Source organism: Nerophis ophidion, linkage group LG07, assembly GCF_033978795.1.
Source record: "Nerophis ophidion isolate RoL-2023_Sa linkage group LG07, RoL_Noph_v1.0, whole genome shotgun sequence".
Classification (NCBI taxonomy): domain Eukaryota; kingdom Metazoa; phylum Chordata; class Actinopteri; order Syngnathiformes; family Syngnathidae; genus Nerophis; species Nerophis ophidion.
In genome coordinates this window covers 404,058-431,722 of record NC_084617.1, presented here as the reverse complement: position 1 = coordinate 431,722, position 27,665 = coordinate 404,058, and the positions used below count along the sequence as shown (strand labels likewise).

Genomic DNA, 27,665 nt, shown 5'->3' with positions numbered 1-27,665 from the left:
ATACATACATACATACATACATACATACATACATACATACTTTGGTACCTACGCTCCCACATACATACACAAATACATTACATACCTACATACTCCAAGTTCCTCCATCTACACGCACATTCACGGTACAAACATACATCCACACATACTGTACATATACATTTACTGTACAAACATTCATATACACATTCTGTACATGTACATTCACTGTACAAACATACATACACACATACTGTACATATACATTTACTGTACAAACATACATACACACATACTGTACATATACATTCACTGTACAAACATACATATACACATACTGTACATATACATTCACTGTACAAACATAAATGTACACATACTGTACATATACATTCACTGTACAAACATACATCCACACATACTGTACATATACATTCACTGTACAAACATTCATATACACATTCTGTACATATACATTCACTGTACAAACATACATCCACACATACTGTACATATACATTTACTGTACAAACATACATATACACATACTGTACATATACATTCACTGTACAAACATTCATATACACATACTGTACATATACATTCACTGTACAAACATTCATATACACATTCTGTACATATACATTCACTGTACAAACATACATGTACACATACTGTACATAAACATTTACTGTACAAACATATACACATACTGTACATATACAAGTACAAATACATACATACACTCATGTACATAATCAGGTTTCATCAAACATATATTAACATTGTTGCCCTAGGGTAAACTGGGTAACACATGGCACACTGACAAAGCTTAACCCATTGTTACTACAACAATCTACAAGGTTAATAGAGCTTGCTTCTTTTCCTTCCCCTTCATTTATCTGCTTTCTTTTGTATCTCTAGTCATCATTATGTATATGTATTGTTGCATTTGAACAACTGTATTGTTGATAATAGAGGTACATTATTGCTACTGTTCATTATCAATAGTGCTATCTCTATTGGTATTTGTAATGTTCCATTTGTAGTGTAAATATGCTCATTGTCATTTCTCTATTATTATTTATTTCACTAACTGCTTCTTTGCTATCACGTTTACCATCATATTTGTACATATATGTCCTAGTGTTGTTCTATTGTTGTTGTTGTTGTGTTTGCTGTTGTTGTTTTTGTCTCTCTGTCTAATCCCCCTCTTATTCCCACAATTTCCCCCTTCTGTCTTCCTTTTTTTCTCTTCCTATCCCCTCCTGCTCTGGCCCGGCTGCACCAAATGATAATATAAATACATTTAATAAAGTCAAATTCAAATAAGGCAACAAGAGAAGTATCCTACACTTCTCTTGTGTAAAGTCCATGTGAACAGCCGATACGGGCATCTACATCTACATCTACATCTACATCTACATCTACATCTACATCAACTGTATGATTTGCCTGAGAAGCTGGACAGGACAAAAAAGAAAAGAAATTAAAAAAAAAAAAGATAAAGTATTTTATTTACACATATTACTTCCACGCTTTTGTGTTTGTCACCTGTGTACTAGGCCAGTGTAAACGTCTAAAATAAAGGCATAAGCAGACATATTCAAGTGTGCACATTGAATCCACAGGCTGTTAAATATGAAGTCATATGTTGTGTGCTCACAACACCACATTTAAATATGAAGTCATATGTTGTGTGCTCACAACACCACATTTAAATATGAAGTCATATGTTGTGTGCTCACAACACCACATTTAAATATGAAGTCATAAGTTGTGTGCTCACAACACCACAGTTAAATATGAAGTCATATGTTGTGTGCTCACAACACCACAGTTAAATATGAAGTCATATGTTGTGTGCTCACAACACCACAGTTAAATATGAAGTCATATGTTGTGTGCTCACAACACCACAGTTAAATATGAAGTCATATGTTGTGTGCTCACAACACCACATTTAAATATGAAGTCATATGTTGTGTGCTCACAACACCACATTTAAATATGAAGTCATATGTTGTGTGCTCACAACACCACAGTTAAATATGAAGTCATATGTTGTGTACTCACAACACCACAGTTAAATATGAAGTCATATGTTGTGTGCTCACAACACCACATTTAAATATGAAGTCATATGTTGTGTGCTCACAACACCACATTTAAATATGAAGTCATATGTTGTGTGCTCACAACACCACATTTAAATATGAAGTCATATGTTGTGTGCTCACAACACCACATTTAAATATGAAGTCATATGTTGTGTGCTCACAACACCACATTTAAATATGAAGTCATATGTTGTGTGCTCACAACACCACATTTAAATATGAAGTCATATGTTGTGTGCTCACAACACCACATTTAAATATGAAGTCATATGTTGTGTGCTCACAACACCACATTTAAATATGAAGTCATATGTTGTGTGCTCACAACACCACATTTAAATATGAAGTCATATGTTGTGTGCTCACAACACCACATTTAAATATGAAGTCATATGTTGTGTGCTCACAACACCACAGTTAAATATGAAGTCATATGTTGTGTGCTCACAACACCACATTTAAATATGAAGTCATATGTTGTGTGCTCACAACACCACAGTTAAATATGAAGTCATATGTTGTGTGCTCACAACACCACATTTAAATATGAAGTCATATGTTGTGTGCTCACAACACCACATTTAAATATGAAGTCATATGTTGTGTGCTCACAACACCACATTTAAATATGAAGTCATATGTTGTGTGCTCACAACACCACAGTTAAATATGAAGTCATATGTTGTGTGCTCACAACACCACATTTAAATATGAAGTCATATGTTGTGTGCTCACAACACCACAGTTAAATATGAAGTCATATGTTGTGTGCTCACAACACCACATTTAAATATGAAGTCATATGTTGTGTGCTCACAACACCACAGTTAAATATGAAGTCATATGTTGTGTGCTCACAACACCACATTTAAATATGAAGTCATAAGTTGTGTGCTCACAACACCACAGTTAAATATGAAGTCATATGTTGTGTGCTCACAACACCACAGTTAAATATGAAGTCATATGTTGTGTGCTCACAACACCACAGTTAAATATGAAGTCATATGTTGTGTGCGCACAACACCACAGTTAAATATGAAGTCATATGTTGTGTGCTCACAACACCACATTTAAATATGAAGTCATATGTTGTGTGCTCACAACACCACATTTAAATATGAAGTCATATGTTGTGTGCTCACAACACCACATTTAAATATGAAGTCATATGTTGTGTGCTCACAACACCACAGTTAAATATGAAGTCATATGTTGTGTGCTCACAACACCACATTTAAATATGAAGTCATATGTTGTGTGCTCACAACACCACAGTTAAATATGAAGTCATATGTTGTGTGCTCACAACACCACATTTAAATATGAAGTCATATGTTGTGTGCTCACAACACCACATTTAAATATGAAGTCATATGTTGTGTGCTCACAACACCACAGTTAAATATGAAGTCATATGTTGTGTGCTCACAACACCACATTTAAATATGAAGTCATATGTTGTGTGCTCACAACACCACAGTTAAATATGAAGTCATATGTTGTGTGCTCACAACACCACATTTAAATATGAAGTCATATGTTGTGTGCTCACAACACCACAGTTAAATATGAAGTCATATGTTGTGTGCTCACAACACCACATTTAAATATGAAGTCATAAGTTGTGTGCTCACAACACCACAGTTAAATATGAAGTCATATGTTGTGTGCTCACAACACCACAGTTAAATATGAAGTCATATGTTGTGTGCTCACAACACCACAGTTAAATATGAAGTCATATGTTGTGTGCGCACAACACCACAGTTAAATATGAAGTCATATGTTGTGTGCTCACAACACCACATTTAAATATGAAGTCATATGTTGTGTGCTCACAACACCACATTTAAATATGAAGTCATATGTTGTGTGCTCACAACACCACATTTAAATATGAAGTCATATGTTGTGTGCTCACAACACCACAGTTAAATATGAAGTCATATGTTGTGTGCTCACAACACCACATTTAAATATGAAGTCATATGTTGTGTGCTCACAACACCACAGTTAAATATGAAGTCATATGTTGTGTGCTCACAACACCACATTTAAATATGAAGTCATATGTTGTGTGCTCACAACACCACATTTAAATATGAAGTCATATGTTGTGTGCTCACAACACCACATTTAAATATGAAGTCATATGTTGTGTGCTCACAACACCACATTTAAATATGAAGTCATATGTTGTGTGCTCACAACACCACAGTTAAATATGAAGTCATATGTTGTGTGCTCACAACACCACAGTTAAATATGAAGTCATAAGTTGTGTGCTCACAACACCACAGTTAAATATGAAGTCATATGTTGTGTGCTCACAACACCACATTTAAATATGAAGTCATATGTTGTGTGCTCACAACACCACAGTTAAATATGAAGTCATATGTTGTGTGCTCACAACACCACAGTTAAATATGAAGTCATATGTTGTGTGCTCACAACACCACAGTTAAATATGAAGTCATATGTTGTGTGCTCACAACACCACATTTAAATATGAAGTCATAAGTTGTGTGCTCACAACACCACAGTTAAATATGAAGTCATATGTTGTGTGCTCACAACACCACAGTTAAATATGAAGTCATATGTTGTGTGCTCACAACACCACAGTTAAATATGAAGTCATATGTTGTGTGCGCACAACACCACAGTTAAATATGAAGTCATATGTTGTGTGCTCACAACACCACAGTTAAATATGAAGTCATATGTTGTGTGCTCACAACACCACATTTAAATATGAAGTCATATGTTGTGTGCTCACAACAACCATTAGCACACCGTACATAGAAATCCCAACACATGTACCATTACACCTCAAATAATAACCAAAATATTGGTCTTTAAATATGTGTCAGGTTTTTTTGGGCCTATTAAAAAAATGACATACACATGCGTAACGGCCAACCATGCACATCGATACGACATAATCCAGCACCAAATACTAGGTGCGTAATAAAATGTTCAAATACAGTCTTCTGCTTGAGGACAACATAGACAAATGACAGAAATACTGTAAAAAATAAAAATAAGATTTTGCCGCCAACACTCAGTGAAAGTGAGATTGTCGGGCGCTGGAGTTGTGTGATATACAACAGAAATGATGCTTGTATCATAAACACACATTCTAGCCAATGCACGCGTCCTCAACTCAATATAGCATTCTTACTAGCAGCTAACGTCCCTCCACAGTGCAAAGCCACTTCTAAGTCAGTAATCATCACCTACACAGCGGCAAAAAAAGAGAATTCCTTGCAAGTATTATTCATCACTGGAAGAAGAGGGGATAGCTAGTAGCATGTTTGGGGGCGGCGTGGTGCAGTTGGGAGAGTGGACGGGCTAGCGACCTGAGGGTTCCTGGTTCCCTCGCCACGTCCGTTGTGTCCTTCAGCAAGACACTTCACGCTTGCTCCTGATGGCTGCTGGTTAGGGCCTTGCAGGGCAGCTCCCGCCATCAGTGTGTGAATGTGTGTGTGAATGGGTGAATGCAGTGTGTGAATGTGTGTGTGAATGGGTGAATGCAGTGTGTGAATGGGTGAATGCAGTGTGTGAATGGGTGTGTGAATGGGTGAATGCAGTGTGTGAATGTGTGTGTGAATGGGTGAATGCAGTGTGTGAACGGGTGAATGCAGTGTGTGAATGGGTGAATGCAGTGTGTGAGTGCAGTGTGTGAATGTGTGTGTGTGAATGGGTGAATGCAGTGTGTGAATGTGTGTGTGAATGGGTGAATGCAGTGTGTGAATGGGTGAATGCAGTGTGTGAATGAATGAATGCAGTGTGTGAATATGTGTGTGAATGGGTGAATGCAGTGTGTGAATATGTGTGTGAATGGGTGAATGCAGTGTGTGAATGTGTGTGTGAATGGGTGAATGCAGTGTGTGAATGTGTGTGTGAATGGGTGAATGCAGTGTGTGAATGTGTGCGTGAATGGGTGAATGCAGTGTGTGAATGTGTGCGTGAATGGGTGAATGCAGTGTGTGAATGTGTGTGTGAATGGGTGAATGCAGTGTGTGAATGTGTGTGTGAAAGGGTGAATGCAGTATGTGAATGTGTGTGTGAATGGGTGAATGCAGTGTGTGAATGTGTGTGTGAATGGGTGAATGCAGTGTGTGAATGTGTGTGTGAATGGGTGAATGTGGAAATAGTGTCAAAGCGCTTTGAGTACCTTGAAGGTAGGACAGCGCTGTACAAGTACAACCCATTTATAGTAGGAGGACATGTTAACTGCTAACTGCGAGCTTGTGTGCTTGAATTTAAACAAGGGGGGGGGGGGGGGGGGGGGTTAATACAAATATCCATAGTAACGATACCAAGTAGTATAATATCAGGTCGATACCACAGTGGTTAGATTGGTATTTTTTTAATTTAAAAAATCGTTTGCTGTTTTTGTTACTGTTTACTAACTCAGTAGATAAATCCCTAGACAAAAATCATTCAAATCAGAGTAAAAATAGGACTCAATTTCATCATTTCATTGTTACTGTTACACTGCCATCCTGTGTTTTTGCCCGGTTGTAATTGTGATGAAAAAAATGTAATAATTCAATGATGTAGAGCAGGGATGTCAAAGTGGTTTTCATCCAGAGCAACATGGCAGTTATGGCCGCTTGTGACGGTCAATAATGTTGGAATTTATAGCAATTGTTTGAAGTAGACTGTCCATTTTACAGTAAAAACTCAACTTTTACAATAGTTTACTGTGGGGTTAGGGTTTTACAACATTTTACAGTAAAAGGAAAAACAGTACCACTTTTTTATGGGGGGGCTGGCAGCTTAGTTGCCAGAATTTTACTTTCAAATTGACATTGTTTTTACAACATAATATTGTTCATGCAAAAACGTTCTTTTTTTTATTCTGCCAACTTAGCTGCCAGTTTTTCTAGCGTCAAAAGAAATGTAGCGTCCTTCCATTTACAGTAATACATCGTTAAAAGCAACAAACCGAGATTTTACAGTCAAAAACTGGCAGCTCAGTCAACACAATTTTAACACAAAAAACAGTAGTTTTTGTCAATGTCTGTCAAAATATGCTGTAAAGAACAACGTAACATTTATTGTCCATCCATCCATTTGCTACCGCTTGTCCTTTTGGGGTTCGCGGGGGGTGCTGGAGCCTATCTCATCTGCATTCGGGCAGAAGGCGGCGTACACCCTGGACAAGTCGCCACCTCAACGCAGGGCCAACACAGATAGACAGACAACTTTCACACACTAGGGACCATTTAGTGTTGCCAATCAACCCCAGGTGCATGTCTTTGGAGGTGGGAGGGGCCTATCCCCAGGTGCATGTCTTTGGAGGTGGGAGAAGCCTATCCCCAGGTGCATGTCTTTGGAGGCGGGAGGCAGCCGGAGTACCTGGAGGGAACCCACGCAGTCACTAGGAGGACATGCAAACCCCACACAGAAAGATCCCGAGCCCGGGATTGAACACAGGACTACTCAGGAACTTTGTATTGTGAGGCACATGCACTAACCCCTTCCCCGCCGAGCTGCCCACATTTATTGTCATTTTCATGAATTGGATGGGTAGTTTGCTGTAGAGTGAAGTCTTTTTATTTAGACAAAAACATGTTTGGAAAGTATGATAATATACTGTAATATTTTTTGCATTATTGGATACTATTAAAGTTTAAAAGGTAAGCAATTTCAAGCAGTACATATATTTTTAATGTCAAAACGCAAAAACAATCCGTGACATTTAGTGAGGTAATATGAAGTACTTTACTGACACATATCATTTCCAGGTGTTTGCGGGCCAGATGTGGAGATTGACACCTGTGATCTACAACATTTGAAGTACCAGCATTAACAAAGTATGAACCACTCTGCCCTTGTAACTACGTGGTATCACATCGATACCTAAATTTGTGGTATCGGTCAAAACTAATGTAAGATATTAAAGAGAAGAATAAGTGCTTGATCAGAAGTGTAGATAGAAGAAAGTTACAACAGAAAGGAGCTAGATATTAACAGGGAATTAGTGCGTGGATTAATAATAGTTCTATTGTCATGTACATAGCAAATCACATTATTGTGATGTATCTCTTTAAATAATGAGGCTGCAATATATATTGTGATCATGATATTATTCCTACTGCCTACAGTAGTCGCAGATTTTTAATCCAGGCTCTAACATCATTGTTTCATGAGAGGACATATTTGATGTGTTCTCTCCAAAAGATGACATGTTATCTGTCTTATCAGTGCTGCAGCTGTCGGGGGGGACCCGCCTTAAGGGAGGATGCTGATAATGCCCGAATATTACTACTTTTTCTCCTTATTTATTGTGCACGGAATGAAGTACAGGAAAAATGCATGAGTTGTGATCCTGCCTGTTCAAAACAATGTTTTAGACAACGTTTACAAGCGGGAGATAACACAAAAAGGTACAACTCCAGCATTTTCCGGGTGCATTCTAATGTGATACAGCACAAAAAAAAGCATGTTATCTCAGTAAGTCTTCCCACAGACCAGCCAATTTATGTCAGAACTGAAGTTGTGTGCAAAAAAAGATAGTTGACTTTTGCATACTTGGAAGCAGCAACTTTCACGTTTGCCATGTTGTTCTTTGTGACAATTTATTTTTCTCTTTCTACAAAGGAATTTTCATAACACTGTAAAACTATTAAAATAATGTTCATATTCACAAATCCATGTAAGCCATTGTTCTATTCTGATCTAAAAATGACTAATGATGACAAAGAAACAAAAAGGACATGAAAACTTGTCACATTCTAAAAGTAATGTATGATTTACAATATATTATATTATATTATAGTGCTTTCATGAGTTTTTTGTTGCATTTTCTTTCAAGTGTTATCGCTTTCATTTTTGTAGTAGTTTTGTTCAGTGTATTGGATTATTGTCGGCAAAGTCTCATGTTGATGTTTGACACATTTTGAAAAACTGGAGAAGATTTTTATCTTTATGTTCATATTGTTTTTGTTCTGAACGATGGTTAGTTTTTTACGTTAAGTTTTGTGTCATATTGTTGTTGAAATTATGTTCTGAAAAAAAGCATGGACGTGGATTTGAATAATATTCATCAAAATGACATCTTTTGATAGTGACAGAAGGCGCAACCAAACCAGGTAGCGCAATGCACCATGGGAGAAATCACCCAGCAAAAATTTTTTTTTTTTTAAATAAAAAAATCCTTTTCCAAGCAACCAAAACCGACTCAAACATAACTTCAACACAATTATCTTTCAGTAATACACTCAAGCTGCTTGCCGCGAGATTTGTTTTCCTGTGATGCAAATGGACTTTTCCGGACAACGGTAGAAGGTAGCAAGAGATTAAATTACCAAAACTCAAAAGGGTACAAAAAAACAGAAAACAACCCGTAGGCGAGCGTGCCTACTGCAGGCCAAAGCTAAGGCAAAAAACTTAGGACATGAAAGATGAAACTAAAAAACATGAAACAAGCTCACTAAACTGTGGCTTGAATAAACAAATGGCATGAACTATGGACAGGGCAAAACAAAACCTCGCTAAACTGCAGCATGAATAAACAAAAACTTACTTGTCATGGCACAAAGCATGAAAAGAACAGAGGCACTGCATGAAACCACCACACCAGGCCGACTCACCCTCAATGGCAGGCTTAAATACTGCCTCTGATTAGTGCTCGGGTAGCAGCAGAGCGGCCCAACACTAATCAGTGACAGGTGAACATTACTTGCAACCATGGCAACCAGAACAAACTTAGGGAGGTGCACAAACAGGAACTAAAGGAGTCCAAAACTAACAGAAAATACAAAAACATGATCCGGACCGCGGATCATGGCAAGTTGAACTCTTTAGAAAGGAGATGAAAGAGAACTCCTGCCACAGATACCAATGTAAGTATGACAGATAAAGCTACAATTTGTCCCATTTTGTCCAGCGGTGACGCTGAGATCATTATTCAGGCCTTCCTTATGTCTCGTCTTCATTACTGTAACCTAACATTTTGTCCAGCGGTGACGCTGAGATCATTATTCAGGCCTTCCTTGTGTCTCGTCTTCATTACTGTAACCTAACATTTTGTCCAGCGGTGACGCTGAGATCATTATTCAGGCCTTCCTTACGTCTCGTCTCCATTACTGTAACCTATCATTTTCAGGTCTCCCTATGTCTAGCATTAAAAGATTACACTTGGTACAAAATGCGGCTACTAGACTTTTGACGACAACAAGGAAGTTTGATCATATTACGCCTATACTGTATGTACCTTTATATACACATATATATATATCTATATATATATACCGTATTTCCTTGAATTGCCGCCGGGCATATAGTATGCGCCTGCCTTGAGTTACTGCCGGGTCAAACTCGCTTTGCAAAATAATTAGCACATGCTTAATATTACCGCCGGGTCAAATTTGTGACGTCAAGAGTGACACTTCCCTTGTCATCATTTTCAAAATGGAGGAGGCTGATTTCAATCATTTGAAATCTCATAAAGGGAAGAAGATTAAGAGCTATTCTGTAGGATTTAAGGTCCAAGCTATTGAATACCGGTATGTTAAAAAGAACAGTAAGCAGCTATGTTTTATTAATATACCTGTGGAGCCGACGGTCCGACAGACAGGCAGGGCACACTGTAGCCCTGCCCAAGATGGCGGAGAGGAGGAGCGGAAGAGCGACCTGGACTGAGGTTTTATTGAAAAATAAACAAAGTCTAACTGCTCAAGCCATGTCCTTCCTTGGTGGTCCTGGGAACCCGCAAGACGACGGCTTGAGACCGTCACACTACCGTAGCTGAGTCTGTTAAATATGAGTCATTAAATGACTCCCGCCTCCTGGTGGTAGAGGCCGCTAGTGATCCTTCTTGCGGTTATTTGGCTGCAGAAGAAGTGAAATGAGTGACGGTATTGTGCTGGGACGGATATGACGTGGCGAGTGCACGACGGACCTTTGCTGGCTATTTAAACAACCGGGCTGAAATAAAGCATGTTCCAGTCCTAAATACCCAGTGTATTATTCATACAATAACACTTCATGTTGGCAGCGGTGGGATAAAGAGATCACCCATGGAGCAGAACGAGAGGGGGAGTTGTCCGAGGCTAATTCGGTCGTCGCCCGCACCCAAGCTAACAGAGAGCAGCGGTCTGATAGCAGTTTTCTAAACTGGACTTTCAATCGAGACAAGAGGTAATAAAGGAAGAGCTCCATCGAGACAGAGAGATTTTTAAACTGAAGAAAGATAAGGAAGACTTCCATAAACAATTTATCGATGCTTTTGATCAGAAGGAGCTGGCATGGATTTCATTTATAAGTAAAGGTAAGACCATTTTTTATTTATTTAACCAGGTAAAATCCCATTGAGATCAAAGATCTCTTTTCCAAGGGAGACCTAGCCAAGAGGGAGGCAGCAAGGTTACATTAAAAACAGTAAACAACACAAAAAACATCACATTTACAACATTAAAACTTGCTCATATGACACATGTGCATACAAACAAGGTAGACTGCAATCCTTTCACAGAAGCTATAAACTCATTTCATTTCAAATCATTTCAATTTGAAATGTGGAAATGTGGAGCATTTATTGGAAGCTGTTTTATAGCCAATCATGGCACCCACCTGTTCCCAATCAGCCTGCACACCTGTGGGATGTTCCACATAAGTGTTTGATGAGCATTCTTCAACTTTATCAGTATTTATTGCCACCTTTCCCAACTTCTTTGTCACGTGTTGCTGGCATCAAATTCTAAAGTTAATGATTATTTGCCCAACATTTTTTTTATATGAGTTTGAACATGAAATATGTTGTCTTTGTAGCATATTCACCTGAATATGGGTTGAAAAGGATTTGCAAATCATTGTATTCTGTTTATATTTACATCTAACACAATTTACCAACTCATATGGAAACGGGGTTTGCATTTATGTGTGTGTATATGTATGTATATATATATATATATATATATTTATATATATATATATATATGTGTGTGTGTATATATTTATATATATATATGTGTGTGTGTGTGTGTGTGTTTAAATATGTATATATGTGTATATATATGGGTGTATATATATGTATATATAAATGTATATGTATAGAAATGTGTGCATATATACGTATATATGTGTACATATGTACACATATGTATGTGTGGTAATATATAGTCACAGGTATATAGTCAGTATATACTATAATAATGCAGATGAGATGTGTTCACTCACAAAGCGTGTTCATCACCACAGTCTCGCTGCCAACCACTTTAAATGTGGTATTTGTGTTGTCTGTGTAATTGTAAATAATGCAGATGAGGTGTGTTGACTCACAAAGCGTGTTCATCACCACAGTCTTTTTTTATTTTTATTTTATTTTTTATTTTAATTTTTTTTGTTCATCACCACAGTCTAGCTGCCGGTGAAGTGTTGCTGCACGTCATCATAGATAGCTGTTGTACCGAAATCTGTTACCCATCGGAATTTTTAACTCCAGGGGGCGATGTTCCCATAGCGTTTGTTTGATGGTTAAACGGCAAGGCCAAAGAGGAGGCGAAGAAGAACGCTTGCGTAAATGACGTAAACTATCCTTAATGCTGCAACGTCAGTTGACGGAATTTCAGCATTAATAAATTACACATATTCTTGAAATCAATGACTTACTTTCATCATAGTATGAGTCCATTGTATCAGCTGTTGATTCTCTCTGACACACATACATTTTCCAACATAGATAAGTGACGTTTCAGCATTACGGATAGTTTACGCCATATACGCAAGCGTTCTTCTTCTCCTCCTCTTTGGTCTTGCCGTTTAACCATCAAACAAACGCCATGGGAACAGCGCCCCCTAGAGTTACAAATTCCGATGGGTAACAGATTTCGGTACAACACTTATGATGACGTGCAGCAACACTTCACGGGCCTGCCGCGCATGCTCGTCGCTACTGCTGCATGCTGGGTAGTGTAGTTCGTCTGTTCCCTCTCTCACAACATCACATGAGTCTGTTGGAAGTCGAAAGAAGACGAAGGAGTAAAAAGCAAAATGGCGTTTGACGGAGAAGACTTAAACGTGGCAACTGGCCATTATTGTTTCGGTATTTGTATTTAGTGCATACATGTACGCATATATGTCGTGCAGTAGATGAAACATTGTTAGTCATTGTTTGTATCCGGATACAATTAGTCTGAGCGCACTTTATCGTGTCTTAGCCTGCTAGTTAGCTTAGCTTGTTAGCTGCAAACAAAGAGACGCGGACGTTATCAACACGTCGCTAAGTAGAGATCAAATGTGAGTGTCAAGTGTTGATAATGTGCGAAAGAACCATAGCAAAGTATGAGGAGGACCCTTGTCCAACAAAAGAAGAGAAAGAGCTACAACATCAACTACTGGACGCTGTTTTCAAGAAACACCAAGTTGTATTACACACAACAGGTTTGTTGACTTCTTACTCTCACATCTTTACTAACTTTATATTTCATTTTTAAGACTTTTCTTCAATGGCTAGATGCTTTGTCTTGTGGGGATGATGCAATGCTTTGATTTAGATTCTTCATTGCAACGAGACAGTTTGAGGTTTATGTTCTTCTCAGTTTGTAACAATGTGTGATTGATTGATTGAAGGAGTTATGAGAAGTTTGCATAGGAAAGGGTACACTTGCATATGAAGAAATATGAAGAAATCAAAGTGTTCGTCCTTTGCTATGTGGTAGGTTACTACGGACGTTGTTAAATTCTGTTCTTGACTTTTTTTTTCATACGGTGTTGATCTGGAAATGTTTGCCTCAGCATTTTGATAGTGTGGGCGTGTGGCACTGAGCGGAGATGTTGATATGCCCTGTAATCACTCTTCATTCATATTCATATTCATATTAGCAGTAATGGTACTTTTTGTAGCAACGCTGGTGCACCACACTTGTCAAATTACTGTTCGACATATTCCCACTTGAAGCCAAACCATCGTCAGACGATGACTCCCTGCTGTTCTTCTTGGGATTTAATTCTTCCTTCATTTGCACCTTCTTTCTTTCTTATTACCACTCGCACGGCTCTACTAGCATCACAGCTAACGTTACCCATGCTGCTACCTCTCTGCTGGGCAAGGGTGTACATGTATTTGACGTATGAGGTGACAGTATGTGACGTGACAGTATGTGATGTATGAGGTGACAGTATGTGACGTATGAGGTGACAGTATGTGACGGATGAGGTGACAGTATGTGACGTGTGAGGTGACAGTATGTGACGTGTGACGTGACAGTATGTGACGTGTGAGGTGACAGTATGTGATGTATGAGGTGACAGTATGTGACGTGACAGTATGTGATGTATGAGGTGACAGTATGTGACGTATGAGGTGACAGTATGTGACGTATGAGGTGACAGTATGTGACGTATGAGGTGACAGTGTGTGACGTGACAGTATGTGATGTATGAGGTGACAGTATGTGACGTGTGAGGTGACAGTATGTGACGTATGAGGTGACAGTATGTGACGTGTGAGGTGACAGTATGTGACGTGTGAGGTGACAGTATGTGACGTGTGAGGTGACAGTATGTGACGTGTGAGGTGACAGTATGTGACGTGTGAGGTGACAGTATGTGACGTGTGACGTGACAGTATGTGACGTATGAGGTGACAGTATGTGACGTGAGGTGACGGTATGTGACATGTGAGGTGACGGTATGTGACGTGTGAGGTGACAGTATGTGACGTGTGAGGTGACAGTATGTGACGTGTGAGGTGACAGTATGTGACGTGTGAGGTGACGGTATGTGACGTGTGAGGTGACGGTATGTGACGTGTGAGGTGACGGTATGTGACGTGTGAGGTGACAGTATGTGGCGTGTGAGGTGACAGTATGTGGCGTGTGAGGTGACAGTATGTGACGTGTGAGGTGACAGTATGTGACGTGTGAGGTGACTGTATGTGACGTGTGAGGTGACAGTATGTGACGTGTGAGGTGACTGTATGTGACGTGTGAGGTGACTGTATGTGACGTGTGAGGTGACTGTATGTGACGTGTGAGGTGACGTGTGAGGTGACAGTATGTGACGTGTGAGGTGACAGTATGAGGTGACAGTATGTGACGTGTGGGGTGACAGTACGTGACGTGTGAGGTGACAGTACGTGACGTGTGAGGTGACAGTACGTGACGTGTGAGGTGACAGTATGTGACGTGTGAGGTGACAGTATGTGACGTGTGAGGTGACAGTATGTGACGTGTGAGGTGACAGTATGTGAGATGTGAGGTGACAGTATGTGACATATGAGGTGACAGTATGTGACTTGTGAGGTGACAGTATGTGACGTGTGAGTTGACAGTATGTGACGTATGATGTGACAGTATGTGACAAAATGTGATGTATGAGGTGACAAAATGTGACGTGTGAGGTGACAGTATGTGACGTGTGAGGTGACAGTATGTGACGTGTGAGGTGACAGTATGTGACGTGTGAGGTGACAGTATGTGACGTGTTAGGTGACAGTATGTGACGTGTGAGGTGACAGTATGTGAGATGTGAGGTGACAGTATGTGACATATGAGGTGACAGTATGTGACGTGTGAGGTGACAGTATGTGATGTGTGAGGTGACAGTATGTGACGTGTGAGGTGACAGTATGCAGTGTTTCCCACAGGTCAGGCCTCTATTTGTGGTGGTGTGGTCAGGCGGCGGGGGGGGGGGGGATTGTGCCAGCAGCGGCGGCAATGACCAAGAAGAATGAGGAGTTGGAATATAATTACAACACTTTATGTACATATTTATATACAGATTTGAACAATTGGTAATTCACTGAAATATATATATTAATTGTGCCCGATCACAGTTGCAATCTTGAAATTAAGGGCCTTTAATGGCTAAAACATTAACCTGGACAACATTTTAACAGCTGGTTGGCTCAGATTTTATTCTATCCATTGCATTGACATGCTGCAGTGGACAGTGCACAATTTAGCTTTCAGTATTAATGCAGTATCTTAAGCACCGTCTCAACGTGTGTTTATTGACAACAGGGTTATAACCTGGACACGTTAGCTTGTCGGTATGGTAACAGGTAAGGCTGGCCGATATGACAAAAAAATCTATCATGATATACGTGTTTCATATCAGTCGATATCGATAATTATTGATAAAAAAAGAAGAAGAAAAAAACTATCCGTAATAAAGACCAGGAGGAAATAAGGCTGAATTTAAATACTTTTATTTTAAATATAAACTTTAACCTTTAGAATGAGGTCAGCATTATGAAAAACAGTCAAATAAATGAAAATACTGGTCAATGTGCAAATAATGACTTTAAATAAAGGCTCAATCCTACAAAATATGCAAAGTATCGTAATTAAGAAATTAGTAGTGTACAACTCAGTCTTTAAAGCCATATTGGTAACAATATATGCAAATAAATAACAGTCACATTAAGCAAGCAGAAACAAACATGTCTTACAGAATATTATAAACATCGGAATAAACTTGCGTCTGAACATCTGTGACAAAATACTGCCAAACTGGTGACGTGACGTTTCCTTTTTTATTTACAATTTCCTCCCGTGCTGTCGCACTCATATTTCCGTTTTGTATCAATCCTCGTCGTCAGCTAGCCGTTGATGCTTTTTTTTTTTTTTTTCCTGTTAGCATTTCCCAGAATGCCTTGCGGTTCAGGCTCGGCCGTGATAGGTCGAGAGGCTAAAGCCCTTCCCCTGCCTACACCCTCCAGAATGCCGTGCGGTTCCGCCTCGGCCTTTCTTCCTATTTTTTTTCTAACAGAACTCAGTGAAATTATCAAACGTTCTATCGACCCCATTTTCTATTGATATTGATCACATGTCTATCGCGATATATATTGTTATTGTTTTATCGCCCAGCCCTAGTAACAGGTGACTGTTACTGCGTGCATCTGCCCCGGTCCCGAAAATAAAAATTGAGAAAATCCGCTGTACAGGTTCGGACCACTTTTGAACTAGTTTGCCAAGACGTCTTACCCTCGTATTTGGATCCGGTCGGTCCGTTATTCCTTTACTTCGTCGTCGTCGTCTTCTTCTTCTTCTGACCCACCAGGTGAATTAAGTGCAATTGGCGGAGTTACAATGCATAGTAGGCTACCGCCACCTACTGCACCGGAGTTGTAACTACAAGCTCCATTCACAGACGAGTCCCATTGCTTTTACGAGCGGTCGAGCGAGTCAAAAGCAAAAAAAATGTATTTGTGGCGGCCGTATTTCTTTCGTGGCGGGACGCCACAAATAAATGAATGTGTGGGGAAACCCTGGTATGTGACGTGTGATGTGAGGTGACAGTATGTGAAGTGTGAGTTGACAGTATGTGACTTGACAGTATGTGACGTATGACGTGACAGTATGTGACGTATGAGGTGACAGTATGTGACGTATGAGGTGACAGTATGTGACGTATGAGGTGACAGTATGTGACGTATGAGGTGACAGTATGTGACGTGTGAGGTGACAGTATGTGAGGTGACAGTATGTGACGTGTGAGGTGACAGTATGTGACGTGTGAGGTGACAGTATGTGATGTGTGAGGTGACAGTATGTGACGTGTGAGGTGACAGTATGTGACGTGTGAGGTGACAGTATGTGACGTATGAGGTGACAGTATGTGAGGTGTTAGGTGACAGTATGTGACGTATGAGGTGACAGTATGTGAGGTGTGAGGTGACAGTATGTGACGTGTGAGGTGACAGTATGTGACGTATGAGGTGACAGTATGTGACGTATGAGGTGACAGTATGTGACGTGTGAGGTGACAGTATGTGACGTATGAGGTGACAGTATGTGACGTGTGAGGTGACAGTATGTGACGTGTGAGGTGACAGTATGTGACGTATGAGGTGACAGTATGTGACGTGTGAAGTGACAGTATGTGACGTATGAGGTGACAGTATGTGAGGTGTTAGGTGACAATATGTGACGTATGAGGTGACAGTACGTGACGTGTGAGGTGACAGTATGTGACGTGTGAGGTGACAGTATGTGACGTGTGAGGTGACAGTATGTGACGTGTGAGGTGACAGTATGTGAGGTATGAGGTGACAGTATGTGACGTATGTAGGAAGGTGTGCTTGGTGTCTGTGAGAAGGACAGACAGGAAAGAGTGAGGAGAGTCTGTAGTGTAATGCCCGCAGCTAAAAGCAACTGTGTGAGAAGGTTTACTCCAATATCACCATATAGTCATTTTCTATATCGCACAGAGATAAACCCACGATATATTGTGTATATCCATATATCGCCCAGCCCTAATACAAATGACACAATGTTACTGCAAATTGATGTCATAGACTGTATACAGAATAAAATATTCATACACTTTACCTCAGTGAGTGTAAAGTTAAGAATGCCTCAGACAAGCTGCCTAGTACCAACAAAAGTTCCCCCCATCAAATCTCCAAATTGGATTTTGTGCGCACTTTTGAATACATTTTAGAGGCTGTGACAAAAGGTGGTATTCCCACATTTTTATTGGTTGTTTTGCTAGACACTTTTAACACAACACACAAAAGAACACAAATAATGTCATTGTGTTAACAGCGTCAGTCCAAAACTATTTCTATTCTCTCTTAATCTTAGTTACTTATCTACCCAACAGATGTCCAGCAGCCCCCCCACATTAAAAAGAAAGAGGAGGATCCACATCCCCCCCACATGAAAGAGGAAGAGGAGGAAGTGTGGATCAGTCAGGAGGAGGCTGATCTCAGCAAGTTTCCACTGACTGTTGTTTGTGTGAAGACTGAAGAGCCTGAAGACAAAGCACCTGAGTCCTCACAGCTTCATCACAGTCCAAGTAAGCACATATCATTTTATTCTCAGGCTGGACTCTTCACTTTGTCTTAGAAGACTCATCCAAGTAGGCTTCATCACTTCATGCTCATAGACTTCAAGTCTTAAATCTAATCATTTCAATTTAGAGGGGAACTGCACTTTTTGGGAGGATTTCACAATAATTATAATAAGACATGACGATAGATATATATATATATATATATTTTTTTTTTTAAATCACATTCTAACTCACAAATGTAAATAAAAGTCCACCTGCAAAGGAGCCAATGAGAGGTCCTCTATAACCATCTAAAAAGCGCCAACAATATTCCATTTGCATTTCGTGGCTAGAATGCCAACCAAGAAAAAGTGATATTGTTATTCTAAGTGCTAACGCAGGCCAACTATTAACAGCTTGTGTGTCTATGTTGACATCACTGTCTGGTGAGCTCCTTCTCACCTTGGTGCTGGTGAAAGATTATTCCAGATCATGAATCATACCTCTCACCTGGATAGTAGAAGGATGAGGACGTACTCCTGACAAGTTGGTACCGCTTGACAGCCAATTTACACCCAGCAATGGCGAACGACACAAAAACACGCTTTTTTCGTGCGATGATTATGAGTCATTCTTTATCTAAACGGGAATATAACAACATTCTATCAGTCTGCGTCTTTGTGACAGCAGACATTGTACAGTAAGTGATGTTTTATTATGTTTGTAGGCTTTCATTAAGTCTGCAGTGTGTAATATTCAGTGATGATGTTAAAAAAAAGCAAATATTATGATGCGTTTTTGAAATGAATGCCCTAATGAACAAAAATACGTAAATATTACTGTATTTTTGGGACCATAGGGCACGTCGAAATATAAAGCGTACTGCCGATGAATGGTCTTTTTTTTTTTTTTTTTTATATGTGTATATATTAGGGGGTGTAACGGTACGTGTATTTGTATTGAACCGTTTCGGTACGGGGGTTTTGGTTCGGTGCGGAGGAGTACCGAACCAGTTCCACACGAACATATGAAGTAGCCGCCTATGCTAAAGTCTTAACAAGCTGCTGTGCTTTCTGATTCAGACTCCTACACAGCACCCTGCATTGTCCCTCCCTCACAACCATCTGATTGGTTACAACATTAGCGATAACAAGCCAATCAGCAGTGCGTATTCAGAGCGCATCTCGTCAGCCTCGAGCAGATAGGCGTTTAGCAGGTGAGCAACGCACTCTTCCTAAATTATACACTTCCAAGTCAACTACTTTCTAAACATCACTATGAGCCCGTTGACCTACTTTCTAAACATCACTATGAGCCCGTTGACCTTCTAGAAACAAACTGCAGCTCAGCTCACTCGCAGTCCTGGCTTTAGGTGAATTCTAGTTAGCTTTTAGCGTAACGTTAGCTAATTTTGCGGTTTGTGTGTGTGTGTGAGTGTGTGTGTGTGTGTGTGTGTGTGTGTTACGGACAGTGTTGATTGAGGTGTGTTGAAGCAGCAAAAAATGAAAATATGTTAAATGAAGAGTTTCTGTCTCTGATAGTGTATATAATAATGTAAGTGCATCATTAAGCCTACATTAACTCCATGGTGTTTAGGGATGAATAGTCTCTCCTATTGCTATTGTACTATTTTTCAGCCATAGGTACATTAATCATTAGTAATGTAGCAGCCTAGTTTTGAATGGCAGGGTCCCTGCTTTCACATGTTAATACAAATATAACATTTACATAATAAAAAATCAACTACAGGCTTCCCCAATGCTGTAATAAATTAAGCATGATGAGTTGACTTGAAACTGTATAATGTTACACTTTTTATATGTAGAAGAAAAGTTGTGTCATTTTATTTTATCTAAGCAACAACTTGAGGCAATTTAATGTGGATTAACGTGGGCAGAATTATTGTAGTGTTCCCAATGTTAAAAGGATCAAGCCATTGTTTACAAATTTAGTAAATAACAAAACATTTTTTTTTTTTTTTTTTTTTGTCACTGTACCGAAAATTAACCGAACCGTGACCTCTAAACCAAGGTACATACCGAAACCAAATTTTTCTGTACCGTTACACCCCTAGTATGTATGTGTATATATATATATATATATATATATATATATATATATATATATATATATATATATATATATGTGTGTATATGTAGGTGTGGGAAAAATCACAAGACTACTTCATCTCTACAGAACTGTTTCATGAGGGGTTCCCTCAATCATCAGGAGATTCTCTTCATCTCCTGATGATTGAGGGAACCCCTCATGAAACAGTTCTGTAGAGATGAAGTAGTCTTGTGATTTTTCCCACACCTACATATTGCGCTCTACCACGGTGTATATATATATATATATATATATATATATATATATATATAAAAGTCACACTGGATTATAAGAAGGGACGGCGTGGCGAAGTTGGTAGAGTGGCTGTGCCATTAATCTGGGGGTTACTGGTTCAATCCCCACCTTCTACCATCCTAGTCACATCCGTTGTGTCCCTTACTTCACCCTTGCTCCTGATGGGTCCTGGTGAGCACCTTGCATGGCAGCTCCCGCCGTCAGTGTGTGAATGTATGTGTGAATGGGCGAATGTGGACATACTGTCAAAGCGCTTTGGGCTCCTTAAAAAGGGGTAGAAAAGCGCTATACAAGTACAACCCATTTACCATAAGGCACATTAAAGGAGTCATTATTTTTTTTTCTAAATGTAAAAGACTTCCTTGTGGTCTACATAACATGTGATGGTGGTTCTTTGCTGAAAATGTTGCTTAGATGATGTTTTACACATCATCTTCGAGTCACTTTCTGACAGTCGTTTCATGATGCGCCGTTTTGTGGATGGTCTTATTTACGTGTCTCCACTTGGACTGCGTCTTCTCCCCGTCATCTTTGTTGTAGTGGTGTAGTGTGCAAGGACGGCAGTAGAAGAAGTGTCAAAAGATGGCGCTAACTGTTTTAATGACATTCACACTTTACTTCAATCAATAACGGAGCAGCATCTCCTCATCCGTGGCTCACTAGTGCAGCAACAACGCCCGAAATGTGTCCCGTGACTGGCACTTCTAATAAGTAAAGTTCCTTGGATGAATAATGTCAATTATTAACTACACGTTTTAGCGCTTCCATAGTGAGTTTACTGACAACTTTAAGTTGGAACTTTTCACTACTTTATATTAGAAATGGCAACAGTGTAGGATGAATGTCCCATAAGAAGAAGATGGAGAAAAAAAATAGGCTTATCGACTATGGCATTGGCACGGACATGCTTATATTTTCAAGACTTATGCAGATCTCAAATACACATTAGCAGGTACAAGAAGGTAAGAAAAGTTGGTTTTTCATAATATTGTGAAACAAAACACCAGATAATATGTCTGCTAATGGGTGCCATTTAGCGGTCCTTTTCCACACACCATAGTAGTACTTGTATCTCTGACTACGGTGGCCGTAATGGGCCGACAAACTATCAAGTAGTGCGGCCTCAAGGTCATACTAAAACATTTTTGAGCGCCGTGTGTAATGTTCTTTATTTTCAATGGAACATATAATGTTTTGGTGTTTACAGGCGTCATATTGGAGTGTTCAGGTATCTCTTTCGTGTGACTACCATCTCCTGGTCACACTTATCATTACACCATGTACCAAATAAAATTGCATTGAGGTCAGTAAGCACAAACAGAATTATTCCGCACATTAGGCGCACCGGGTTAAAAGGCGCACTGTCGATTTCTGCAAAAATGAAAGGATTTTAAGTGCGCCGTATGGTCCAAAAAATACGGTCCATAAACAAAGTGAGCCTCATGTCAGTCATTCCCAATCTTTTGTTTGGGCTACTTGCAATCCTGTGTTAGCGACACTCGCTTTAATGTTGGAGATGGTACTAGTCATTTTTATACAACGCTCACTTTTAATGTATACATTGCTTTGAAACCGTAGCAGACACATTTTTATTCAAGTCAATGTTTCAGTTTCAATCGCCCGCGCACCTGAAATCTGTTTGTGTGGGACAGGAAGTCATGTTAGAATGAATGCTAAAAAAAATACATCCGTCGCCATGGCTTTCATAAAGATTGCGAACGATAGGCAACATTTCCCCAAAAAAAAAAGGTCCAGTTCCGCTTTAACACAAACCGTTTATTATGTCCTTCCAGAGGAACAGAATCAAATAGTCGGTCCTGCCATTCGTAGCGGCTGCTGAAGTGAAACACCGGCGGCGCGTCTCGAGCCCTGCCGTCCATCAATTCCCACGGGCAAGTTTGTCTGTGACGGCACGGACTTGACTCCTGGGAAAGACGGCAGTTTTGCCTTGCTGAAAGACAACTTAAACATTTCTTTTGTCGCAAGCAACAACACAACAGTAACATCGAGCATTGTACACACATACAATTCATTTATCTGCTTCTAACCCTACCCTTGTATCAGCTGCTAATTGACACAGGCTCCCATGTAGCTGCCCAGGATATGCCTGTTGTATGGTTCTTTAATTTTGGAACTTTTTAGAATCAGCATTTTTTCATTCATTTGTGTCAAGGTGGGGAAATTAGTTATAAAAACCTTTTACAAATTGACCTCATGTCCATTAGGACTTTTTAAAGTGTAGACTACATCCGCCTTAGACACAATATTTTGCTTTGAAAGTAAACTGGAACATTTATTTTCTGTTTATGCATGACTTCCTGTCCCACACGAGCCGATTTGATTTCAGTTGAAACGCCTTGTTGTGTCGACCACTAAATATAGAAGCCAGGCAGTGGAAACTGACACATTGACTTGAAAACAAATAATGTAACGAATCCCTCGCCGTGGTGCCGCCGTTCCACATCCAGTGGAAATCCCTGGTTACACTTACAAACATTGCTTGGCCAGATAAACGAAGAAACCTTACTACGGGTTCAAGGTACGAAGCAAAGGGAAATACACTTTCAACCCACAGCACTCAGTGAGTGAACTCGACCACAAGATGGCGCCATAGCAGAGACAACAATACAGAATCCACATTAACAATGTAAACAACCTAATCTTTTCTGCAAGTTTATACATCAGTAACTGACATTTAAATTGCAGGGGGCGCTGGATCATATCGCAGCTGCACTCAAGTGGAAGGGAATTTATGGCAATATAGATTTTAGGCCATATTGCCCTCTCTAAAAAGTGTTTTTCTTTTCCTGTGAATAATGTTGTAAAGAGCAGTGTGTTTGTTTTCCGGTCAATTCATATAATATCTTGATATTTGAAGTACATGTGAACTTACTGAAGGCCTCATGTGACTGAGCAAATCTGGACATTTCTCAAGCATGTTTGTCATTTTGTGTCCTGCAGACCTCTGTGAAGAACAACTTCTGCCTGAAAAACAAGAGTGGAGCTTCCGGATGGTGAAGGAGGATCCATCAAAGAGGAAGACCAGGCACCACTTATCCTCTTTTACACAGACCCTTCCCTGTAAAAAGGAAGAGGAAGACTCACTGACGCCCCACCTGAAGGAGGAAGAGGCGGGACACGGCGTTAGTCAGGAGGGAGGTCATATTGAAGGACTGGTGGAGTTCCCAGTGACTGGTGTCCCTGTGACGAGTGAAGATGATGAGGTCAACGGTGAAAGTGAGGAGAGGGGAGGGGGGGAGCCTCCAAGCAGCAGCTCAACACAACACATGAGAAGAGAAGCTGATGGAGACCACTGTGGAGGATCACAGGCAGACGAGCTCTTAGCTCCACTATCAGATAGTGAGGACACGTCGTCACACTCTGATGATGCCACATGTCACACTGACAACACTCACTTGAAATGTTCTCACTGTGACAAAACCTTCAACTGCACTAGTGGTCTTAATAGACACATGAGAACACACACGGGAGAAAAACCCTTTTCCTGCTCAGAATGTGGTAAATGTTTTACAGTAAGTCAGAGTTTAAAAGTACACATGAGAATACACACTGGAGAAAAACCTTTTTCTTGTTCAATCTGTGGTGAAGGTTTTGCACACAGTTCGTGTATGAAAAAACATGTAGCAGGACACACAGGAGTGAAATATTTTATTTGTTCAATCTGTAGTAAAGGTTTTGTTCTAAGTAAAGATTTGAACGCGCACCTGAAAACACACACTAGTGAAAAACCTTTTTCCTGTTCAGTCTGTGGTAAAGGTTTTGTTCTAAGTACCAATTTGAAAGTACACATGAGAGGACACACTGGCGAAAGACCTTTTATCTGTTCAATCTGTAGCAAAGGTTTTGTTACAAGTAACAATTTGAAAGGACACATGAGAACACACACTGGTGAAAAACCTTTCATCTGTTCAATCTGTGGTAAAGGATTTGTAGAAAGTAACCATTTGAAAAGACACACGAGAACACACACTGGTGAAAAACCTTTTTCCTGTTCAGTCTGTGGTAAAGGTTTTGTAGAAAGTAATCGTTTGAAAGTGCACATGAGATCACACACTGATGAAAAACCTTTTTCTTGTGCAATATGTGGCTTATCTTTTACCAGGAAAGAATGTTTGAAAGTGCACATGGGAACACACACTGATGAAAAACCTTTTTCTTGTTCAATATGTGGCTTATCTTTTAAAAGGAAGGGACATCTGAAAAGACACAAGAAAATACACACTGGTGAAAAATCGCATTCCTGTTCAATCTGCAACAGAAGCTTTTGTGAACGATCAAACCTTGTCACACACATGAGAACACACCCAGGAGAGAAAGTGTTGAGTTGCAGTGTGTGTGGTGAAAAATTCTCTTATGAGTACCAGTGTAAGAAACACAAGTGTGCTGGTGAGAACAGCAGCAGAAAATGAACTGTCAGGACTTTAATGTTGACTTTCTGACAACCCCAGCACATATAACTTGTGTCACATTATTGTTTGTCTAACAATCTTTTTAATATGCCTCCACACTCATAGAATATATACTTTATTTTAGTGCTTATTTCAGTCAAGTGACAACACCAGCACATATAACCTGTGTGACATTGTTGTTTGTCTAACAATCTTTTAAATATGCCTCTACACTCTAGATTAGATCTTTTATATTAGTGCTTTTTTCAGTCAAGTACATGCATTCATATGCAACATTGTGTACTTTTATTAAAAAATAAACCGAACAATTTGACTGAAAAGGTGAAAGTAAACAGTAGAAGCCATTTTATTTATATACAATAAACATTTTATGTCTATATATTCATAAATCAATTTTAGATTTATTCATAATAGTGTTTTTATAGGTGTTTGAAATATTAAAATACACATTATTTCTAATTGTTAATGATCCTGTAGATTAGCAGCTTTGTATGATATACATATGTACTGTTTCACATCTGAAACATTTTCTGGATTATATTTTACTTTATACATCATTTAAACAATTATCTTATACAGTTTTAAAATGTGTGACATTATGATTTATTTGTTGGGTCTTTATAATTAATTTTATAAATTATTTTTGTTACTCTCTTTTATAACATGATGATTGTGTTGTGATGTTTTATATGTATGTCCTGAGACCTTTATGCAATAAAAAATGTGTGAGAAAATGGCTGAATTGTTTAACAAATTTACATTTGTGGATTAACAATAGTCCCCTTGGCCTCAATAAATAAACAGAAAGTCCCAGAGAATACTTTGGACTGCATGCCATGCTTTGATACACAATCCACAAAATGATTTATTCTACTGTTTAATCGTTTGTTCTTCTTTTGAACTCCGCAGTTTAATCGTTGGTTCTTCCTTTGAACTCCGCAGCCGATCAGCTGCTGTTGACGGTCCCTGACACAAGGCTGAAGCTCGGAGGTGACACAGCTTTTGCCGCTGCAGCTCCCAAGCTCTGGAAGGACTTACCTTTGAGTGTTAGACAGGCCTCCTCTCTTCCTCTTTTTAAACCACTCTTAAAAACACACTTTTATTCCATGGCCTTTAACACTCTGTGATCTCCATCCTGCTATGGCGTCCCATAAAGCACCTGCTGTCAACCTGTTTCTATGTTTCATTTATTTTTTATCGTGCTCCGTTTGTGTTATGTTGTGTTTGCTCGTTTTTCTTGTGTTATCTTTTAACCTGCCTATTGTGCAGCACTTTGACTACCCCTGTGGTACATTTGAAATGTGCTTTATAAATAAAGTTGATTTGATTTGATCAAAGTAAGGCCATACAGCACGTATATTAAACTTATATGGTAATTGGGTTGTACTTGTATAGCGCTTTTCTACCTTCAAGGTACTCAAAGCGCTTTGACACTATTTCCACATTCTCACACACGTTCACACACTGATGGCGGGAGCTGCCATGCAAGGCCCTAACCACCACCCATTAGGAGCAAGGGTGAAGTGTCTTGCTCAAGGACACAACGGACATGACGAACCAGGAATCCTGAGGTTGCTGGTAAAGCCACTCTCCCAACCGTGCCACGCCTTAATTTTTTTGGGGGCCCACATTTCCAGAAAGCAAAGAACTGGGGGGCTTCTGTCTTCACTATTAGTCCCATTTTGTATCTTCTAGATCAGGGGTCACCAACCTTTTTGAAAGCAAGAGCTACTTCTTGGGTACTGATTAATGCGAAGGGCTACCACTTTGATACACACTTAAATAAATTGCAAGGAAATAGCCAATTTGCTCAATTTACCTTTAATATCTCTCTATATAAATATATATATATATATATGGGTATTTCTGTCTGTCATGCCGTCGTACATTTTTTTTCCTTTTACGGAAAGTTTTTTGTAGAGAATAAATGATGAAAAAAACACTTAATTGAACGATTTAAAAGAGGAGAATACGTGGAAAAAATGAAAATAAAAATTTGAAACATAGTTATCTTCAATTCCGACTCTTTG

The 27,665-nt window shown here is 39.4% G+C and overlaps 1 protein-coding gene and 1 pseudogene across 3 annotated transcripts; both read left to right on the top strand.

Annotated features, from left to right (window-relative positions):
• Positions 1-27,665, top strand: part of LOC133555748 (serotonin N-acetyltransferase-like) — a 446,295-nt pseudogene that overhangs the window by 149,123 nt on the left and 269,507 nt on the right.
• LOC133555741 (gastrula zinc finger protein XlCGF28.1-like) lies at positions 13,048-26,892 on the top strand. Of its 3 annotated transcripts, XM_061905055.1 has the most exons (4): positions 13,048-13,501; positions 18,671-18,865; positions 24,167-24,565; positions 26,545-26,892. In XM_061905055.1, exons 1-4 carry the CDS (start codon positions 13,378-13,380, stop codon positions 26,547-26,549), a joined length of 723 nt encoding a protein of 240 aa, XP_061761039.1. In that variant the 5' UTR covers positions 13,048-13,377; the 3' UTR covers positions 26,550-26,892. The 3 variants fall into 3 exon arrangements, with proteins under 3 accessions (XP_061761039.1, XP_061761036.1, XP_061761037.1); XM_061905052.1 differs by lacking the exon at positions 26,545-26,892 and having other exon boundaries at positions 13,049-13,501; positions 24,167-26,371; XM_061905053.1 differs by lacking the exons at positions 13,048-13,501; positions 26,545-26,892 and adding an exon at positions 19,924-20,057 and having other exon boundaries at positions 18,719-18,865; positions 24,167-26,371.